This window comes from Botrytis deweyae (genome assembly GCF_014898535.1).
Source record: "Botrytis deweyae strain B1 chromosome Unknown BDEW_018, whole genome shotgun sequence".
Lineage (NCBI taxonomy): Eukaryota > Fungi > Ascomycota > Leotiomycetes > Helotiales > Sclerotiniaceae > Botrytis > Botrytis deweyae.
Window position 1 is genome coordinate 352,328 of NW_024066225.1, and position 20,382 is coordinate 372,709.

Below are 20,382 nucleotides of genomic sequence, written 5' to 3' on the forward strand. Positions count from 1 at the left end.
TAAAGTCAGACGATCAAGAAAAAGGGTTATGGCAATTAACAGCTGATAGTTGAGATTCTTCAAACGTCTAAACGCAATCAAAAATTTGAAAATAATTCAATCTTCTAATCGAATTCAATATCTTAATGTGTCTGATAGTCCGAACTGCGGACTAATAATATGAAGATTTATAACAGAAAAAAGTACTCTTTAAAAAAATACTATCTACTCAGCATATATAGAAAAGATACTTCATACCTCTTGCATTATGTTTAGATCCTAGTCGCAAATCCCTCTCTCGTTCAATCTCTGAATTCCCAGACCAACCATAATACATGGATACACATAGCTTCCACCCAACGAACCTCCTCGACCATTTAGCAAATAAGGTTCTGTCGGGTAGAGGTCACTAATCTCAGAAATTTCTCACATCTTTCTTTTTTTACACATATACATCATCTGGCCTATTATTCTATCTAGTACAATTTCTCATCCTCAAATATACTTCCCAGACGATCACTTTTTCACAATAGGCTTGGAATCAGATCAAATTAATTAGCCCACCATCACATGCGCAGTATCATACTCAAAAATCGAATGATTTGGAACAAATATATATTTACAATGATTTTTCTAATAACCCAAGATTAATAGCTTAAAGTTACAGTCCAATTCCCCCCCTCCACATTCTCCACCACATACCTCCCACTCGTCGCATTGCCCGCGGCGATTTGCCGCGTCATGGCGACTTCTTCTCCATCTCTACTCTGCAAACTCATTGTTGCCGTTTGATTCGTATATGGCACGCTTATGGAACCCGTTGTTCCCTTTGGAGTCGTAATCTCAATACTGTCCAATCTCCCCGAGCTTCCTGACGCTTTAACTGCAAAGCTACCGAGATCCGTCTGGAATCCCGCTTCGATATCCGTCAATCCTCCAAGATTGGGCGCCACACTCCAAGCTTTTCCCGCTGCCTCTGTAACTCTCAATCCCGCTCCATGGAATGTCAGAGCAGAAGTTGGTCCCGTGCTCCAGCCATGCGCATGAGATACTCGCGGATCATTCGTATACGGCGCATAGTGTAAAGTACCATCCGTAGAGTATCCTTCTATAAACGTACTGTTCGTCATACGTGGATCGTCCAGCATGAAATCTCCCCACATGAATTTGATTAAATCGACAGCGCGATCGGCTCTTCCAGCCATATAGTGTGCTTGGATTTCGAAACTGGTGACGAAGGGGGATACGACATTACCGCCGCCTTCGGGAGCGGGAGCACCGTATTTACCCCAGCGTGCAGCTAGGGAATCGGAGACTTGGAGGGCTCGGGCGGGAGTGGAAACAAGGCCGGAGAAGATAGCCCATGCATTTCCGTCTTGTGGATAGAGTGTTGTTAATGGAAGTGTATCATTGTCTCTAAACAGATTTGTTGTGTTATCCCATAGCGCAACATTTGCGGCCGATTTGATACCAGCGGCGTATTCTGGCCATTTTGAAGTGGAAGGTGAAGAGTCATTAAGTACTTTTGCGAGTTTCGTACCCAGATTGAGAGTATAGTAAAGAATAGAATTTGCCTCGATATTATGACCACCCATACCAACTCGTAACCAATCAGGGTTATCTGGAGGAAGATTGGCCATTTGTGTCTCATCGATAAGACTTAAGGAGAAATTCATTCCCAATGTGAATTGTCCCCAATGTTCTTTCAAATACTCCTCGTCGCCGGTAAATAAATAATAATCGTGAATATCGATCAGTGAATGGAGGTGATAGGTAAAACTCCAGGTTGAGATAACTGTGGTAAATGGAATACCGGCATATGGTAGTGCACCTGAGGAATTTTGAAGTACAAGTAACGAATCAAGAGAATTCTTGATGGTTGGCATATCGTTAGTTGAAACGAAGACCGAGGGACCAGAAATTGCTATATCTCCAGGCCATACGAGACGATCTCTCTTGGCGCCATCAGTAAGAACACTGGTACCATCTGATAGTTACTTGTCAGTATTATTCTCGTAACACGGAAAGAAGAACTTACTCGCAATGGTGTAATTGTTCCACCATGTTACAGGTTCTGTGATGGTGCTATTTGAAGTGATCACGCCTAGATGTACTAGAGAGTCCCCAGTTGTAGGATCAATAGTACACATATCATTAGTATAGGCTCCAGCGTACCATACTCGATTGACCTGATCGTCATTGCAGTGAAAGTAACCTGTGTAGGCTCTGAGTTCGTTTTCTGCTTTATGAGGTAAAGCAGTGTATTGTATAGTCAGATTTGAGACTTCAACAGACCCGGTGGTATTGTGATAGACATTTAGATATCTAAATCCACCTCGTTGTTGTTTCTTTTCCGCTTGATAAAAGCCACCACTGGTGACTGGATACCACAAAGCTTCATCGATTCCTCCATCGGCTGTAGCATCACATCCTTTATCGCTGATCCACAGTGAACTTTCAGTAAAACTGATTCCAATGAATTGATCGCCATCTCCATCGATGGTGCCAACATTGAAGGAGACGATACCAGCGATATTCTTTCCAAAATCGTAGGTGATAGCCGAAGAGGGACCGAATGTCGCTGGATTTGAGGATCCAGTAGCGGTCAATGCTTCTGCATTGGTAACTGAGCCATTGATATTGTATACTGATACTGGTGATAGCGTTCGAGAATTTGGCGTAAGAATGTATTCTTCATATGGTATAGCTTTAGTTGATACCACACACAAGCCAAGAAGACTGACAGAAAAATATGAGAAAATCATCGTGGGTATTTTCGACATGAATCTAAACGGAGATGTATAAAGAACCCATGAGAACTTTGGCCAAGATTGAAGACCAAAGGCTTCCTGCGTAGAGACAATCAGCATCTGGTACACTTCCTTCATCGTAGCTATATATATTTCCAAATTGACCAAAAATATGTCATCTCGTTTTCAATTCTCGCAGAATTCGGTATAGCAACGGACGAAAGTATGATTTAGTTCATCTTATTCAATGGAGATGCCGTTTAGATTTTTTTACCAAGGCAATTGTGTGGGGCTATACCGCCTTCTTTTCGCCCATATGAATGGGATGGCGAGGATGGCTCGATGGGTGCCATTGCGAAGGCTCGCGGAGAAGCTCGTATAGAGGCTCGTAAAGCCCGCTTAACCCAATTAGATCGTTTAGCTCGCTTGACCAGAATCTTCCCCGCAGTGACATCTAAAATGCGGGGAATTGATGGGGCCGGCTCAAGGTCGGCTCGAGGTCGGCATATATTCTCAAAATTTATGGTAAATAGTAATCTTACCATAGGACTACGAGTAATCGTTTCCCGTCAGATGGTAAAGAGTGTAGGTACAAAAGAAGGAGCTAGACTGAAATAAGCATGCAATGTATGATCAGATCGGGTCTAGGGCCCTAAGGGGTATGGCTGGCACAATGGCAGTCAAGTCCAATGTAATAAAATCCATCTTTCTACCATGTACTCGGTATTGCAATTGCACTCGGTATTTTAAGAAACGAACACTAGGCAAAATCAAGGCTTAGTACCTATCAATTTATAAGCCTACGAGTGGAATGATGATGTAATGTTTGATTTGTTAGACCAAGAGCAATCTTCAGGAAGGCTAATCGATATTTGATACAAATTTCCATTATGCTGATTTGTTTTCTCTTATAAGTCTTTGAGGATCGAATAATCATTGAATTTTGGAAAGGGATGATTCTGATTTTGTTTCGATTCTGGACAGGTAAACAGGCGAATTTGCGAGGCATCAGCACGGCATTAATTACGACAAGAGCGAGTATATTGACATGCAGCTTAGTTTGATTGTCCAAGAATTACGGGTGAAATCACATGTGGACAGCAAACTAGTCTAGGGTTTAGCACCATCTGACTGGTTACTTTGGAATCGGAATGACCCGAGCATCTTCTTGTTTTCAAAATCAGATTCATGCATTGAAGAGTGTGGTAATGTATTTACTGTTGAGAGGACTTTTGGTTGTCTAGTTTGATTATGAAGAATAAGAATTTTATTGCATCTAGGAAATCTAGACAATGTATCACTATCTCCTTTCCAATACTTTCGATTGTTTGTCTTAATTATAAATCAAAAAAATCTATTATGTGTAAGAAATCTAGAGAATATTTTACTACCCTTTCCTCTATTTGGTGCTTTCAATTGCCTGATGTGATCATAAAGCAGTTGACGTACTGCATCTACGGAATAATGCCATTATTCTTTTTACCCTAGCTTCATCACAAGTTATCTTTCCATTCAACTTCACATCTCCCAGTACTTTTGTATCTTAACGAAAAAAACGAAGTGACATTTTATACCCGCTCGAGCCGCTATCATAATTAATGTACATACGTATGCCCAAAATACCCAATCCTCCATGTTCAAATCATTGCGTGCCTGTTTTATATCACAATTGCCAAGTCAGGCCTGTCCATCTTCTCATCATCCATGTTTGGGTAGTAAGGCACGATAGCATCGGCTGATAATACATAAGCGCTGTTGTAAAGCGTCCAATAAGCTAATGGCATCGTCAGCATCAATTTAGTAAATATATGAGAATGTAAGAAGAGTGACTCACGTTGTCTAACTTTGCGTGCTGGGTGGAACAGACCAGCCCAGACGTAGTTGAGAACAAGACCTGGTCCAATTGCCATTCTGATAGCCTCAATGGCTTCAACGATACGATCGATAACGTGAGGACTGGTCTCGAATAGGTTGGGGTATAGTAAGTTGAGAAGATGAAGCATTGCATCTTCGCAGCCAAGACCAACAACGCCCAATGCTACGTGCTTGACAACAGAGGCGGCAGTCTGTCTGTGAACTTGATCACGATCGATCAATGCATCTTCGAGTAAAGGCGTAATAGCATAAACATAATCTTTGGCCATCTCACCAATATATTCGAAGAGGAAAGAAAGTGATTTCAGAACACCATTCTGAACATTGAGTTCGGGAACACGATATTCATTCATCAAAGCTGGGAGAACTGTGAATGGAGCACAAGTTTCTGCAACAATACCAATTGCTACAGCAGTACAGACACGAGATTGACGTTCTTGAACTCGGAGATTGTTTAGAAGAGTAGCGAGAACATCCTGAGGTCCAATAGCTTTGGCGATGAAACCGAATGTGTTATTGGCAGCACGACGAATACCTTTCTTATGGGCCTTGAGCATGTCTAGAAGTTCGAAACAGATTCTCATCCATTCTCTAGCATTAACACTCTCAGGTCCACGATCAGCGATACGACCAACCAAATCAATGGTGTTTTCTTGTACCTTCTCGTGTCGATTTCGTAGAATTGGTGTAAGTCGAGGAAGTAAGTCCTTGATTGGAGGTTGCATTTGATTGATACCGACCACAGTGACAATAGAACGCAAGGCACCAAGGATAGAACCGAGAACTTCTGGATATTCTTCACCGAGATATTCGTAAAGAACGATACCTAGCTTTCCCATCAAAGCATCTTCACCACATTGCTTCATAACCATTGCAATACGAGAGATCAAATCCGCCGCTTGTTGTCGAACAGTCGCAGATTTGTTGTTTAATCGCCACAAAATGGTACTGACAATTTGGGGGAGGTATGGTTTACATCTCGTACCAAGAGCGTTAACCACAGTTCCAAATCCATTCAACATGACGATATCCTCGACACTCTGTTCCTGGAAAGAGTGCAAAATACCATCGATAAGTCGTTCTTCAAGTCTCTCACCAATGTCTGCAGCACCGAGACTTGCAATAACTTTCTCAATAGTCTCCACAGTCATTTTACGATATGCTTCACTTTCATCCTTCAAGTTATTGACGATGCGCTCCACAATCTCGCCGACACCGACTTTTTGGCCGAGATCAACAGTAGTCTCAACCACTTGTCTATAGTTACGCTTGTCCAATGCCATTCTTCGAACCCAGAAGCTCTTGAAAAACTCATCTAACACATTCTCCTTCAGGTATCCTGCTGTTACACCATCGGTACCAGCGCATTGTGAAACAACTTTGAGTACTACTTTTTTCATTTCCTCATCGGGAGATGAGAATTCTCTCAAAAGAATCTCCATGATTTGTCCCGTGTAGTAGTTGGCGTATTCTTCGTCCATCAAAGGGATGATGTATCCAACGGCCTTCAAGAAACCTGCAAGACCTTTTCCACGTTGTTTCTAGTTGTGTGTTAGTAAATTGTTATTTAATTGTTTGGCAATAAAAGAAAGGGTTTGTACTAACCCTAGCACCTGTCCATAATGGATTGAGGATATCATCGAAGCTTTCAATACCATATGGATTTGCTGCCTCTGCTAAAGCCGCAATTGCCAAACTGGTAACAGTTCGAACTTTTGTTTGATCGTCATTAAGATTACCGCCGATACAATCAACCAAACCTTTTAGATGAGGAAGTACAGCACAACCCATTAAGATAGGAATCTGTTGAACAATCTTTACACCAGTATGTCTTGCTTGCCACGATTTCTTACTTCTACAAACTGCTCGTAAGAAAGGAAGAAGTGCAGGAATACCAAGTGCAGAAGCGACGACAGCAAATGCTCTAGCAGTTGTGTTTCGTACATATTCATCAACATGATCAATATCTGGTCGCATAGTACTGATCATGTGAGCTAAACCGGCAGCTTTACTGAGATTGGAAATAATTTCTCGACCTTCCACTCGGGCGTAGTAATCTTGATCGATAAGCAATGGTTCGATGACGACCAAAATCTTGTGAACATAAGGCCTGACAAGATCATCAAGTTTGTAGAGGATACGATCAATAACCTTGACCAACAAATGGCGCTCTTGATCCTCCAATGTCTTTTCCATGAGCGATGGAAGAATTTGGTTGAATAATGGTCCAGCGCCAAATTGCCTTGCGTTATCCGTAAGTTGACGCAAAGCAGTCTTTCGCATAGGTGGAGTTCCATTCTTGACTTTGAGTAGAAGCCTCATGATCTTCCTTTCTTTAAGCTCTTCGACACTCATAGAATTTTCGTCACTACCATCTGTGAGCTTTCCGAAATATGCCATGTCCTCCGCCTTGAAGAATTGCAAATCTCCCACGCCGGGTATTTCTGTTGGGAGTTGTTTTGCTAATTGTCTTCCACTTTCTGGATCTTGCATCATAAACCCACCAGTAGGCAATGGAGTAGACATGACCTTTTGCGCAATAGTTCGTATTGGGGCGTAACCTGGCGGAGGTTCTAAGATTTTGTAGCCTTCAGATGGTAACATCATATCGAGCTCCTCATCTGAAAGTGGAGCATTTCTCGATGATATATCAGTTCCGAATGTAGTTGGTATAGATGGACCGCCCATTTGTGATGGATGCATTGGTGTTACTAATCCTTGATTGCCCATGGGGGTGGCAGCAGGTGCTTGATCCCATCTAGACCTTCTCCTAGGAGTTTCGTCAACCGCGGCGCCTCCAACAGCTGGTGTTTGATCCCATCTCGAACGTTTGGTTTTACCCTCCGCTGATGGTGGAGCCATGCTAGTATCTTCCTCAGTGCCAACATCCCATCTCTTCTTTCTTTTGCGTCCACTTGCGACAGCTTCCGTGGAACCAGCTTCGTCGTTTTCCTTATCACCAGGAGAACCACTACTTTCCTTGATCAGCGTTGCAGTATGGTGAATGACTTCGCCATTCGCCTTCTTTTCCTCAATGGCTTTCCTGACTCTCTCTTCCTCACGCTCAAGTTCTCTTCTAGCCATGACATCTCTGTAGCTTTCAGCATTTCCATCAGCTCTTGTAGGTGTCAAGACTCGATCGTGTCGACGTTTTTGATAATCAGTTTCGCGATCGGAAATTCGTGCACTTTTCTCTCTCCCTAAGAGAATATCTTCCTCCTCGACCCCATTACCCTGCGCGAATTCGTTCATCTGTTCCTTGGAAGCTGTGTATTGGCCTACCAATCTTCGGCTGGTATCAGCTTCCTCCATTTCATCATCATCATCACCATCTGCCACTGCGATGGAAGTATTATAACCTGCGAATTTATCACCGCCATCGCGCTCATAAAGACTGGTATCGAAGCTTTCTGTTAAGGAGGCCTTGGTGGAAACATCAGTTCGCTGACTTGATGGATCAAATGTCTTCGATCCCTTCTTACCAGCAGAGGCAGCATTCCTCTCAGCCTGTAGCTTCCTGATCGTCTCGAAGTCGGTGTCGGACATGTTGGCGCGTTGTAGTGCTGCGCATTGGTGTTTGGATGGGATAATTTTGTATTGATTTTGTAATCGAGAAGGTACCTGGTAGCTTTGATAGCCAGCACTAGTTCGTGTTACAAGCCACCCGCCACACGAGGCTAAAGCTTGATGCATGTATCACGTGATATACGATTGCCCGGTTTTAGTAGATGTCTTTCCAGCAGTGCAACTGCTCACTCATTATCTGCTCAATGGAATAATTATTAATGGCTTTGTAACATTCCTTACACATTTAAAGTAAATATACCTACCTACTGTTTGTTCCACGGAGTTCTCACAATAAAATTTGATTTGTCCAGGTCGAGAAGTGTAATGCCAATAGACAGACAATTGAAAAGGGGAATGTGTCAAAGAATCACGCCAAAATCACAAGATATTCAAGATGGTATCAACTCACAAAACAAAAACTCCTAGAAGTTTTGTGGTATGCAATATCGCTCAATTTCAATTTTCGTGTCATACAATCACCTACCCCAAACTCCCAGTTGTCTTCAATCCTTAACCTTGGACCTTGAAAGTGCGTCCGGTAGCTGTCTTTCTCTCTTTCTCTTCGTTCTCTGGGCGTGCTCTTCTCAGAACTACTAATCGTCAGTAATGTGCAACGTCCACTCTTCAGAAATAAGAGCCCACCTTGCAAGAAGTCTGCGGTACGTGTACGCATTCTAGAGTGAATGTATGCCTAGGAGAGGTTAACACTGAATCATGTATTGGTCGTGTTTCATGCAAATACCTTTGATGCTTTGATATGGTAATGGAAGTAATCACGGAAGGTTTGGATGTGGGAAATAACTTCATCTCTTCGTTGAAGTGTGAGGTGGCGTGGGAATAAAACTGTATGAGTTAGCAGGGTGAAATAGAAGCTCACGATACCACAGAAGAGTATTTGAGCTTACCAAATGTAACATATCCAATATCTCCACTGCCATTATCCTTTACTCCTGGAACTCCTTGAAGTTCCAATGGCGGGTCGGTTCTGAACAATACTTGAGGAGCGTTTTGAATAGCTCTCCTTCGGGCATCTACGAACTCTTGAATAAAGACCCTTCCGAATACTCTATCTGTCTCTTCGCGGAATACTGTACTGAAGATAACAGTAACTCTGTCGTGACTGGCCTTGATATAAATCGCTTCTTCATCACGGTAATGAATCGCCATAACATCTCCACCTTCTCTGACACCCTGGGGAGCTTCCTCGGATGTGAATTTCGATGCTTCCTCCTGTAATTTGTGGAATTCCGTGAAGGCATGCTCGAATGGCGCAGCCATGGCATTTCGTTTCAATAAGGATATACGTCTAATCAAATCATCTCGGGCTTCTGGAAAATATATTGCATCAGCATATGCCATACATAGTGACTAGAATTCATACCCTTCTCTTCTGGCAGACTTTCCAAATCCACTTGCACCGAGAAATTGTAACCACTTTCCGGCGCAACAACGTATGGACCATATTCACGCTCAAGAACCTGCTGAGCGCCATATCGTACAAGTTCATCGTAGCATTTGACTTGTATGGAAACGAGAATTTTTGTCTTTGCTTCAGGGGTCGAGATGTGGAAAGTAACACCGTCGAAATCGGCTACAGTCTGGTCAATGTTCACCGGTGGTGCTCTGATTTGAATTAGTTTTGGCTGAGCGTCAGGATACAGGTTTACACAAACCCTGAGAATCTCTCCGTGAGTACGGATTGAATGAGTACATTTTGGTAATCGAGGAGAAGCATTATGGTGGTGTGTGAGAGACTTGAATTTCCCGTTGTGATGTTTCCAGTACTACTAATGCACTATGGGGAATTAAGCTGCTGCTCTCCTGTTGTGTTGTTGTAGCTCAGGTTGCTGACGACGTGGGGCGGGTGGCTTAGCTTTGGGTTTTAAAGCGGCATTATATCTTTGGACGCTCTCGCGTAAAAGCGTTTCATTCTGCGGCCGCTTTTAATCCCGTCAAACCCATGCTTATCGGTAGCACTAAGGAATTTTATCGCATAGGTTAGAAAAAAAGTTCTGGTTCTCAAACTGCATATGAGTACTTTTGCGCCAGTTGATAAATATGGTTAAATCTTACTTGTGAGTCCTCAAAATGATAAATACCAATGAGCAATTATTGACCTACTTACTTCTAGGAAATACGAGCATTCGAAATCATTCGGTCTTGTCAATTCGAGTACTTCAAATGTTGTTTGGTCAACAGATGGAGCCGGCGTCTCGAGTCGAAATACAGGTTCGGGAAGAGCTATAGTGGCTGCCAATGAGGAGGTATTATGCTGGGAAATAAAGACCGGAGCTCTTTTGAGTCGATGGAGAGACAATGAATGTAAATCTCAAGTTTCAGCCATTGCCCAGAGTAAAACAGACATAGACATTTTCGCCGTCGGATACGAGGATGGTAGTATACGACTATGGGACTCGAAAATTGCGACTATTCTAGTCAAGTTCAACGGGCACAAGTCTGCGATTACTACACTAGCATTCGATAAATCCGGAGTCCGACTAGCTAGTGGTTCGAGAGATACAGATGTCATTGTATGGGACCTGGTTGCTGAGGTCGGCTTGTTCAAATTGAGAGGACACAAGGATCAGATAACCGGACTCCAATTCATTCAACCCAGCGCGCCACAAGAATCTGGTGAAGACGAAGAAGTAGTTGATGTGGAGGACAGTTCATCTGAGGGATTCCTTCTCACCACTGGCAAGGATGCACTCATCAAACTCTGGGATATGACATCTCAGCACTGTATCGAAACCCATGTCGCTCAAACAAATGGAGAATGCTGGGCTTTAGGGACTTCACCGGATGGTAGTGGGTGTATCACGGCTGGAAACGATGGGGAAATGAAAGTGTGGTCTATTGATACAGCCGGTCTATACAAATTATCGAAACAGGTGAACGGTGCAGTTGAAGCTCGATATCTCCAGGGTAGAGGAATTTTACATCGACAGGGAAAAGATAGGGCACTCGAAATCAGTTTCCACCCACGCTTAGATTACTTTTCGGTTCATGGTTCGGAAAAGTCGGTTGAAATATGGAGGATACGATCAGAAGAGGAAGTAAAAAAAAGTTTAGCAAGAAAGCGCAGGAGAAGAAGAGAAAAGTTGGCCGCAACTGAGAAGTCAGCTATGGAAGTTGACGAAGTGGATGAAAAGGTCGAAGACATTTCAACTGCTGATATCACAGACTTTTTCGTCCCATACGTCATTGTTAGAACGGGAGGTAGAGTTCGATCCATTGATTGGGTACGCATCAAAGGCACCAAATCGATACAATTGCTTATAGCAACTTCGAACAATCAACTGGAGGTCTACACAGTAGTCACGAAAGAGAAGAGTAAGAAATCTAAGAGCGAAGAAATGCCGGATTACTCAAGAACACTATCAGTCGAAATGCCAGGTCACAGAGCAGATATAAGAGCGTTGGCACTGAGTTCCGATGACAAAATGCTGGCATCAGTATCCAATGGTGGTATCAAAATCTGGAACGTTCGCAAGGGAACTTGTATACGAAGTTTTGAATGTGGCTATGCTCTATGCTGTGCATTTTTGCCGGGAGATAAAATTCTAGTGGTTGGAACAAAATCTGGGGAACTGGAGTTATTTGATGTAACTGCGACTGCAATGATCGAGAGTATCAAAGCACATGAAGGTGCCATTTGGAGTTTACAAGTACACCCAGATGGACGTTCTGTGGTATCCGGAAGTGCAGATAAGTCAGCTAAATTCTGGAACTTTGAGGTGATTCAGGAGGAGATCCCCGGAACCACACGAAAAACCCCAAAATTACGACTCGTCCATACCAGAACATTGAAAGTATCAGATGATATCTTGAGCTTGAGATTTTCACCAGATGCACGTTTGTTGGCTGTGGCCCTCCTGGACAATACCGTCAAGGTTTTCTTCGTCGATTCTCTAAAGCTCTTCCTAAATTTGTATGGTCACAAGTTGCCCGTGCTTAACATGGATATTTCTTTTGATAGCAAGCTCATTGTTACTTGCTCTGCTGACAAGAATATACGCCTTTGGGGTCTCGATTTCGGAGATTGTCATAAAGCTTTCTTTGGACATCAAGACAGTATTTTACAAGTCGCATTTATTCCACATAGTCAAGATGGCAATGGACATCATTTCTTCAGTACTAGTAAAGACAAAATGATCAAGTACTGGGATGGAGACAAATTCGAACAAATCCAAAGATTAGATGGTCATCACGGTGAAATCTGGGCTTTGGCGGTCAGTCGAACAGGTGACTTCTTTGTCAGTGCAAGTCACGATAAAAGTATTCGAGTGTGGGAACAAACTGACGAGCAAATATTCCTCGAGGAAGAGAAGGAGAAGGAGTTGGAAGAGTTATATGAATCAACTTTGACAACATCTCTGAATCCTGATAAGAACGAGGAAGATGATGATAATGAAGTTGGAGCCGCCGGAAAACAAACAACCGAGACTCTCATGGCTGGAGAAAAGATTGTCGAAGCTCTTGAGATCGGTACTGCCGATCTGGAACTAATGGCTGAATATGAACTCGCGAAAGCCACTAATCCTAATACCGCTCCTCCAGCCCGCAACCTCCTTTTCATGGCTCTCGGTAATATCAGTGCCGAAAGACATGTTCTCAATACTCTCCAGAAAATCAAAGCCGCAGCTCTTCACGACGCATTGCTCGTTCTTCCATTCTCTACTCTCCCCATGCTCTTCACATTCTTAAATATTTTTGCCCAAAAAGAGATGAACATACCACTTACATGTCGAATATTATTCTTCATGTTAAAGACACATCAAAAACAGATTGTTTCAAGTAAAACTATGAGGACTATGTTAGATGGTGTTAAGGAGAACTTGAGAAAGAGTTTGAAGAGACAGAAGGATGAGATGGGATTTAATTTGGCAGCTTTGAAGATTACTGGAGAGAGAGTCAAGGATATGGGGTCTAAGGATTATGTGGATGAGGAGACTTGGGAGGAGGACGATGGATCGAGTAAGAAAAAGAGAGGATTTGTTCAAGTTTCTTAAGATGTTTGAATTTAATTGTGGCAATTCGTGGGTGTAGATTTAGGCGGACATCAAAAATGTAAGATGTACAAATTATGGTCAAAATGGTAGTGTGGTGGGAAAATTCGATGGCACTTATTTGCATAACCATTAACTGTAGAAAAGAATGAGATGCGTTATACCAATCCAGATTGCAGCCAAGTAGTAATTCCCTAAGTTTTATGTTCGCAATTTTCAAAGCAAATGAACCAAAATACGCATTTCAAAGAAGCCCGAAAAAGAAGGCATATCTCGAGTTGAACTTTGTGAGAATGTCTAGTTGCTTCGATCAGTATCGACTGGAGTTTTGAACTTGTACCCCCTTATTGTACGTAGATACTTGTGTGTTAAAGCATATTTGTTCTATTCAATTCTGGAAATTGAGATCTTATTGTTCTATTTCATCTTAGACTTTCTTATTTATTCCAGAGTATCTATCACCAGTGGATGAACGAACTGACGGGACACTGCAAAAAGTGGACTTGTGAATATTTCTTTACATGTCGATTTTTGTATTCCGAAAATCATCAAAATCATTTATTAGAGATGGAATAATCGTTGTACGAATTCCAATAACAAAAAATTGAAGGATGGATTTATTAAAAATTTCGAAAGCTGAGAAGTGTTCTGTCAATACATGCACCTATTGATGTATCTTCATTACTATAAACTCGAAGGAGATAGCTCTCTGTCAGTCTTCATCCCTCTGGATGTTTCGATGAAGTGTTTCTTTGAACTTCGAATGATCTAGATTCATAATGATTGTTACGAGAGGATGCGTGCCAAAATGTCTTTCTTTTCCTTTCAAAGCCTAACACATAGATCTAATTTTTGCGTTTCAAAGCAAAACGTAAAGAAAAAGCAGAATCAAAAAATGGTAGCAGTCCGTGAATTCCATATTCTGAATAATATAAAGAAAAGAGGTATTATTTAATACCTTTCTCGTGTACAACAACTCCAACACGTCATTTCACCCCAAACGAAAATGTCATCTTCACCCCCTTCCCGTACTCCAGTCCTACGTCTCCGTCCGCTGTCCGAATCTGAGAATCCCTCTCGAGATTCCATACACGCCAACGTCGCCAGGGATGTCGCAAGATATTACAAGAAAGCAGGATCGGCATCGAGTCCGATCTCTTTCGATATTGGACCAGCGTATCACCCACGATTCAACCACCGGAATTCCTGGGAACTAGAGTCTCCTAAGAGATCCGAACCCAATTCACCAATCGAGCCATTTTTGGCTTCTCCCCATGAAAGTCGCCCTTCCTCTCCGGTGGGATCGACGGGTAGCATGGTTACTCACACTTCCTCTCAGACGGACGACTCATCCACAGAATCTGGAGACGCTGCACCGAGAAACGAGGATTCAATCAAAGAGCGAGACGAAGCAACTGAACGCTGCTCCAATCTCCTTGAACAACTCTTGATGGAAAAGTCAAAAAGCTTAATCTTAGAAAAGGAAAGAGATGACGCAATTCTCAGTGCGGCAGAAACCAAGACGAAGTACGAAATCATAGAGAAGGAAAACGATGATACCAAGCGCAAATTATGGGAGATGCGGTATCAGCTGACCAAATTGGAGAAGAGGAAGACGGGACTTTTCGCCGGCGAGAAAATAGCGTTGGTGCAGGCGGAGAGAGATCAAGCTATTTTGCAAGCAGAGGCGAGTTTGAAATTGCAGAAGCAAGCGGAGAAGGAAAAGTATGAGGGAAAGCAACTTATCGTTGAAGTTGCAGAGTGGCAGAGCGAAAAAGTGGAGGAGATCAATGAAGCGAGACGAGTCGCAGCCAAGAGATTTGAAGATATGGAGTTGGCAGAAAGAGAAAGAGATGAGGCATTGCAGCTTGCATCTGAGAGATTGAGTCGAATGAATGACGCGCAGCGAAATGCATTGGTGAGATTGAGAGAGATGCAGCTGGCGCAGAAGGAAAGAGATGATGCCCGACAACATGCAGCAGAGAGCTTGGGGAAATGGATTTGCTTGGAACAGAAATATGAAGAAGAAAAGCATGAGGTCCATTTACTACGAACGGAGATAGAGAGGATGAAAGAGGAGAAGAAGAGGCGAGGTTACTGGACATATTTCCTTGGTGCATTGTTCGATTGAGAGTATTTTGGGCAACGGTGCTCATGCTTTACTTTTTTTTCGAGTCTTGTTGCATAGGTATCTCAAGGCTTTTTCACATTCATTTAGCGAGAATTTCATCACACTCTTCTCTCAATACGCACGCAATAGAATGATTTTGTTACATTTGTCATAATTCAATAAATGTTTTGACGTTTCTTTAGTGGTGAAATCCAGTATCAAAATGTATCTGTTAAGTCAATGTGATGCGATTGTCCAAGACAATAATTCTAGAATCTCAAAGAGATTTCATGTATGATCCTGTCCTCTCACGAAGCTACGTAGATATGTCTAGAACATTTCTTCTTGAACGTTCTTCTGATTCTCCATATAATCCTCAAGATTCTACAATGCACTTCTCAATAATTTGAAACAATAACACAACATCTATTCAAAACTATAATGAGACATCATAGATTTAAACTCCTATAAAGACCCTCGATGAGTTCCCATTGTTTCTTACTGCATACTTCTCAGCACTCTCTACCAAACATACATACATCAAAGAATAATCACAATGCCAGTCACAAACCCAGTCCCAGTCTCGGACTCAACCCAACCTCCCACAACAACTTTGGAATCAACTTCAACTTCGTCATTGACAGTCGTACCAGCAACATACACAGAGAACTCGGTAGCTCAGTTGTCAACTAGGATACCACTTGTACCTCGACGATGGCGATCCCTGGATTCGACTACAGGTAACATCAACAATGGCCGTAATTTAGAGAAAGAGAGATTAGAGAAGATTGATTTTCTTCTTCGAGAAATCTATTACGTAGAGCAAGAATTGAAGGGCGCGGAAACAAGAATATTGAAGCTTCGAGATGAGCTGTATGCGTTGGATGAAATAGAATGGAGTGTTCAACGTATTGAAGATTTCTTAAGGAAACTGGAATGGATAAAGGAAGAGAGAAAAGAGGTCCAAGGAGAAGGGAACGAAGAAGCTGGAAGCGATGGATCTTTTAAAGGGGAAGTAGAAAGAGATACTAGTAGTTGAATAGCTGGAAAGGATGATTAGGAAGTAGACATACATTTCGAGGTAGAATAATGAGATAGAATTGCAGTCAAAGAATCTACTTGTGCTACATGCTATACCATCTTTGTTCCCAATGGTTGAAAGGACACAGTTATCAAAATTCAATTGACGCAGTGACAATCAACTGCCCTCGGTCACATGGTATTTTACTTTCAGAACGAATTGCAGATCTCGCAGGTATCAGGAATAGGATACCGAATATCATACGGTGTATTTCGATGATTACAAAAACTGACCTCTGATTGTTCGATTCAGGGTGTCAAATAGTCCTTCTAGCCTACAGTCCAACTACCAAGAACGTTGAATATCCAATCCTTTCTGAACAATAAAATCATTTCGTGCATTGAGATAATCTTAATGTTTGAATTGATCCGAAAGAATGAATTTATGACATCGATAGATGTACTTTCAAAATCCTCAAAATAGAATCCTATTAGACTACAGTCTGGACTATTGGAAGCACTGGAAATTTATGTAAAGCCAAGACTATTAGAAACCTCGAGTTGGTATTTCTATAGAAGTTTAACAAAATAAGAATAATATACAATGATCATATCCAGCGCCCCCTTCCATACATGGACAACCCAACCCATCACCATAGTCAATCATCTCCAAGCCCCTCTCCGCATGTCACAATCCCCATCATACAATCTAACAACCTCCTTATCTCTCATCTCAACCCCTCTAAGAAGGAATCTTGAATCCACCCCAATTCAAACGCGAAAATGCACCCAGAGGATCATATTTCTCCCTAATCGTGATCATCTTCTCCACATTTTCCGCTGGCATGGTAGAAAATGGATCTTGCCATCCTCCAGCATCACCCATATAGATGAAATCTGTTTCGTCGCTGGAGACATTGTTTGCAATAGCAAAGTTATGGATTTCTCCCATGACTTTTTGAATCCATGTTGTCATGCGGAGATCGTCTTGTGCTAAATCCCAGCCGGTGCTCATTTGCCACCCTTTTTAATGTTAGTATCTCTTCAAATCGAATAGGGATTTTTACAAAAAAGAGAAGTGACTCACAGATTTCAGATTCAGTGTCATCTCTTCCCCATACGTTGCCAATACCGTTGGTTTTTGCGATAGTGTTGGCGCTTTTAGGATCAAGATTTGTGACGAAAGTTGGGTAGAAACCAACAACATCTTTAACATCTTCGACTGCAGCTTTCCACATTTGCCACATTTGATAGAGAACAGTTCCATTTGGTTTCATGGAATGAACAGCAAATTCGACTCTGGAGTTATACATTAGCAGTGATCATTTCATGACAGATTGTGTGAAACTTACCGGAACATTTGCAGAGGGGAGTCGAGTTGTGCTGCAAAAGTAGCCATTGAAGAAACATTATTTATAGATTGTAATGCCGGGATTGCGGTAAAGTTTTCGAATCTAGATGGTGGACTTTCGGTTCCAGCTTGAACACCTAGAAGGGATGCTGACATAGCTCCTGTAGTGGCATTGTAGGTAGTAGTAATAACTGCTCCAGCTGCAATCGAAGGATCGTTATTGGCAGCCAAATCACAGGTAGCTTGAAGGAAAGCTTCAATTCCACTTTCGTCGAATACTTGGATCGTAGTGCTGACGAGAGGGATATCGAATGTGTTGAGTGTGAATTTGGTGACGACACCGAAATTATTGGCACCACCTTTCAATGCCCAGAAAAGATCGGGGTTGCAATCTGCGGATGCTTTGACTTGAGTACCATTTCCAAGAACAACATCATAGTTCACAACGTTATCCATTGCATATCCATACTTGTTGTTGAAGTAATGGACACCACCGATAAGAGTAAGACCAGGAACACCAATGGTTTTCAGACGACCCCCAATGACAATACGACCATAAGGTTCGAGATAAGAGTAGACATCATACCATCTATTACCTGGACCAACATCCACAGTGGTATTATCGGCGGAAATCTGAAGGTCATTAAGGCCCGCAAGAGCTACCATTACACCAGCATTGATATTGTTGGCTCCAGGGAACTATGAAATCGTCAGCGGAAGACTCCTAACCTCAAATGTACTAAGAACTTACATTCATATGACCCCCACCACGAATAGCAAATTGAGCATCACAAGTACTGATAATTCCTACTCCCGCTGCCACTTGATCGGCATTGATAGGACTGAAGATACAAGCCGGGTCCGCATTAGTTCTGATATCCCATGCCTCAAGGTTGTAGTAAGTGTAGTTTGAGGTGTTTGGAAAGTAGAGGTACTCCGGATAACTAGATGAGAGTTGAGAGCATGCACATGCTGAAGCTTCCGAATAGGTAAAGGTTCCGTAATCGGTCGTTACAGTTGTCCCTGCAAGGGAGGTTGAAACATTAGAAGCTGCGTAAACAGCTCCTACGAAAGTAGATCCTGCGAGTAGCAAGGAAAACATGATGAAGAGAGAAAAAACCGATTAAAGAAAGTGATAGACTGAAAGATAAAGTTGTAAGCTGTTGTGATGAATGAGGAAGCCGAATAGAAGTTTCTTATATATTTCCTTCTGAAGACATGCATATTTCTTTCCAGAACGAGTTTTCCATCTAATATTACCCAGAGCCACCTTCCAAGGCACAAATTATGGCTATGTACTAGACTGACAGGATGTTCTACTCAGATCTTCTACTCAAATTGCTAAGATGCGAATACCCTCGCATTCTCGCATTCTCACATTGAGGCGCATTACGTTCAAGTTAGCAAATAAGAAGAATCACGAACCGTCAATCTAAAGTGATGAACAGAATAAAGAGAACAAACCCCAGAAAATGGACCATAATTGACTAGTTGATATGCATCGTATTCGGACTGACGCATGGAAGATCACTAGTCAGGGGAATATCGGAGGATTCGCACATTTGGGTATGGTCCGAGCTGACCGACCTTTGACGTCGACGTCCGATCATTTGAGATATATCTGGGGATGACTACCATCTTGCCAGCTGAAAGTTTCGATATTGCATGTGTCAGTTTGATTATAACTTTATAATCAATTTTGATGTAACGTGGAAGATTCAATGGTAATGCCACAAGGAAATAGTTAGTCAGACAAGCGTCGGGTTATGCATAGTCTACCGAAGAGTATTCTACTTTTGACATAACTATCACATCAAGAATAGAATAAAACATGTCATTATGTATAGTTTAATAGAAATCCATGGTCCTATTAGTTGTGACATTTCTGGATATAGTACTAAGTCATAAGTTTATATCGGCTTGAGAAGTATACTTCACTCGCTTCAATGCAGACGGCACCCCATCATTTCCTATCCTTTTGGTTTTCTTTTGATGTTCTTTAACCTATGACATGGAAAGATCACTATGATCTGATACCAGGTATTGTTACCATGTAACAGCACAATTGATATGCTCATCATACCACAACCCTATTACCAGATAACAAACGAACAATCCGCATCTAGACCATCACATCCCAAAATCCAATCCTAAGCGTACCAAAATCCCAAAGTCTTGGTAAACTCATCGAGCAGGCGGAATAAACCCATCAAAGCACAACAAGGAGTTCCCAGTGCGTGCCGTGGTACACAAGCAGATATAAGATCTTACAAGATAATATACCCAGATTGATCTCTTCCCTCTCACCATCATAGCTTTAAACTTCAGGTTATCTTCTCATTCGGATAAGGTTATCATGAGAAATCTCGGGTAACCTATAGTATTAAGCTAACCTAGATGAAAGATTCGCTCGAATACCTACCTATAGATAGTATAAAGGGGCAGCCAACATCTCGCTGCACGTATACATCCGAATCTTAAGAGAAAACCTTTAGTTCTTCTTTTTATCAATCATAACTACCTGGGTAGATAATCATCTTTTCTATTACCACAACACAACACAACACCCCCTTTTCCGTACCTGAAGATTTCCACTCTATAATAATAACAAAAACTCAAGATTTGGTGTATACAGTTCACAACTCTATCTACCTACCTACCTACCTACCTACCTACCTATCTCCACATATCAAATCCCCGAATAGATTCCTCCCAGAGATC

The 20,382-nt window shown here is 42.0% G+C and overlaps 7 protein-coding genes across 7 annotated transcripts; 3 read left to right on the forward strand and 4 right to left on the reverse strand.

The window, feature by feature from the left end:
* Positions 1–626: 626 nt before the first annotated feature.
* Positions 627–2,744, reverse strand: EAE98_007606 (uncharacterized protein; the record flags this gene model as incomplete). The annotated part of the gene is made up of 2 exons (XM_038955229.1): positions 627–1,966; positions 2,018–2,744. 2 exons carry the CDS (start codon positions 2,742–2,744, stop codon positions 627–629), a joined length of 2,067 nt encoding a protein of 688 aa, XP_038808407.1.
* A 1,643-nt stretch (positions 2,745–4,387) lies between these two features.
* Positions 4,388–8,150, reverse strand: EAE98_007607 (uncharacterized protein; the record flags this gene model as incomplete). The annotated part of the gene is made up of 3 exons (XM_038955230.1): positions 4,388–4,503; positions 4,564–6,145; positions 6,210–8,150. The coding sequence occupies 3 exons, from the start codon at positions 8,148–8,150 to the stop codon at positions 4,388–4,390; spliced, it is 3,639 nt and encodes a 1,212-aa protein (XP_038808408.1).
* A 531-nt stretch (positions 8,151–8,681) lies between these two features.
* EAE98_007608 (uncharacterized protein) lies at positions 8,682–9,906 on the reverse strand (the record flags this gene model as incomplete). The annotated part of the gene is made up of 6 exons (XM_038955231.1): positions 8,682–8,761; positions 8,814–8,862; positions 8,914–9,014; positions 9,077–9,499; positions 9,553–9,794; positions 9,845–9,906. The coding sequence occupies 6 exons, from the start codon at positions 9,904–9,906 to the stop codon at positions 8,682–8,684; spliced, it is 957 nt and encodes a 318-aa protein (XP_038808409.1).
* A 323-nt stretch (positions 9,907–10,229) lies between these two features.
* Positions 10,230–13,183, forward strand: EAE98_007609 (uncharacterized protein; the record flags this gene model as incomplete). The annotated part of the gene is made up of 2 exons (XM_038955232.1): positions 10,230–10,246; positions 10,303–13,183. 2 exons carry the CDS (start codon positions 10,230–10,232, stop codon positions 13,181–13,183), a joined length of 2,898 nt encoding a protein of 965 aa, XP_038808410.1.
* A 1,003-nt stretch (positions 13,184–14,186) lies between these two features.
* Positions 14,187–15,311, forward strand: EAE98_007610 (uncharacterized protein; the record flags this gene model as incomplete). Its single annotated transcript, XM_038955233.1, has 1 exon — positions 14,187–15,311. The coding sequence occupies one exon, from the start codon at positions 14,187–14,189 to the stop codon at positions 15,309–15,311; it is 1,125 nt and encodes a 374-aa protein (XP_038808411.1).
* A 535-nt stretch (positions 15,312–15,846) lies between these two features.
* Positions 15,847–16,329, forward strand: EAE98_007611 (uncharacterized protein; the record flags this gene model as incomplete). Its single annotated transcript, XM_038955234.1, has 1 exon — positions 15,847–16,329. The coding sequence occupies one exon, from the start codon at positions 15,847–15,849 to the stop codon at positions 16,327–16,329; it is 483 nt and encodes a 160-aa protein (XP_038808412.1).
* Positions 16,330–17,052: 723 nt separating this feature from the next.
* EAE98_007612 (uncharacterized protein) lies at positions 17,053–18,763 on the reverse strand (the record flags this gene model as incomplete). Its single annotated transcript, XM_038955235.1, has 4 exons — positions 17,053–17,333; positions 17,398–17,609; positions 17,663–18,360; positions 18,413–18,763. The coding sequence occupies 4 exons, from the start codon at positions 18,761–18,763 to the stop codon at positions 17,053–17,055; spliced, it is 1,542 nt and encodes a 513-aa protein (XP_038808413.1).
* Between the last annotated feature and the right edge of the window lie 1,619 nt (positions 18,764–20,382).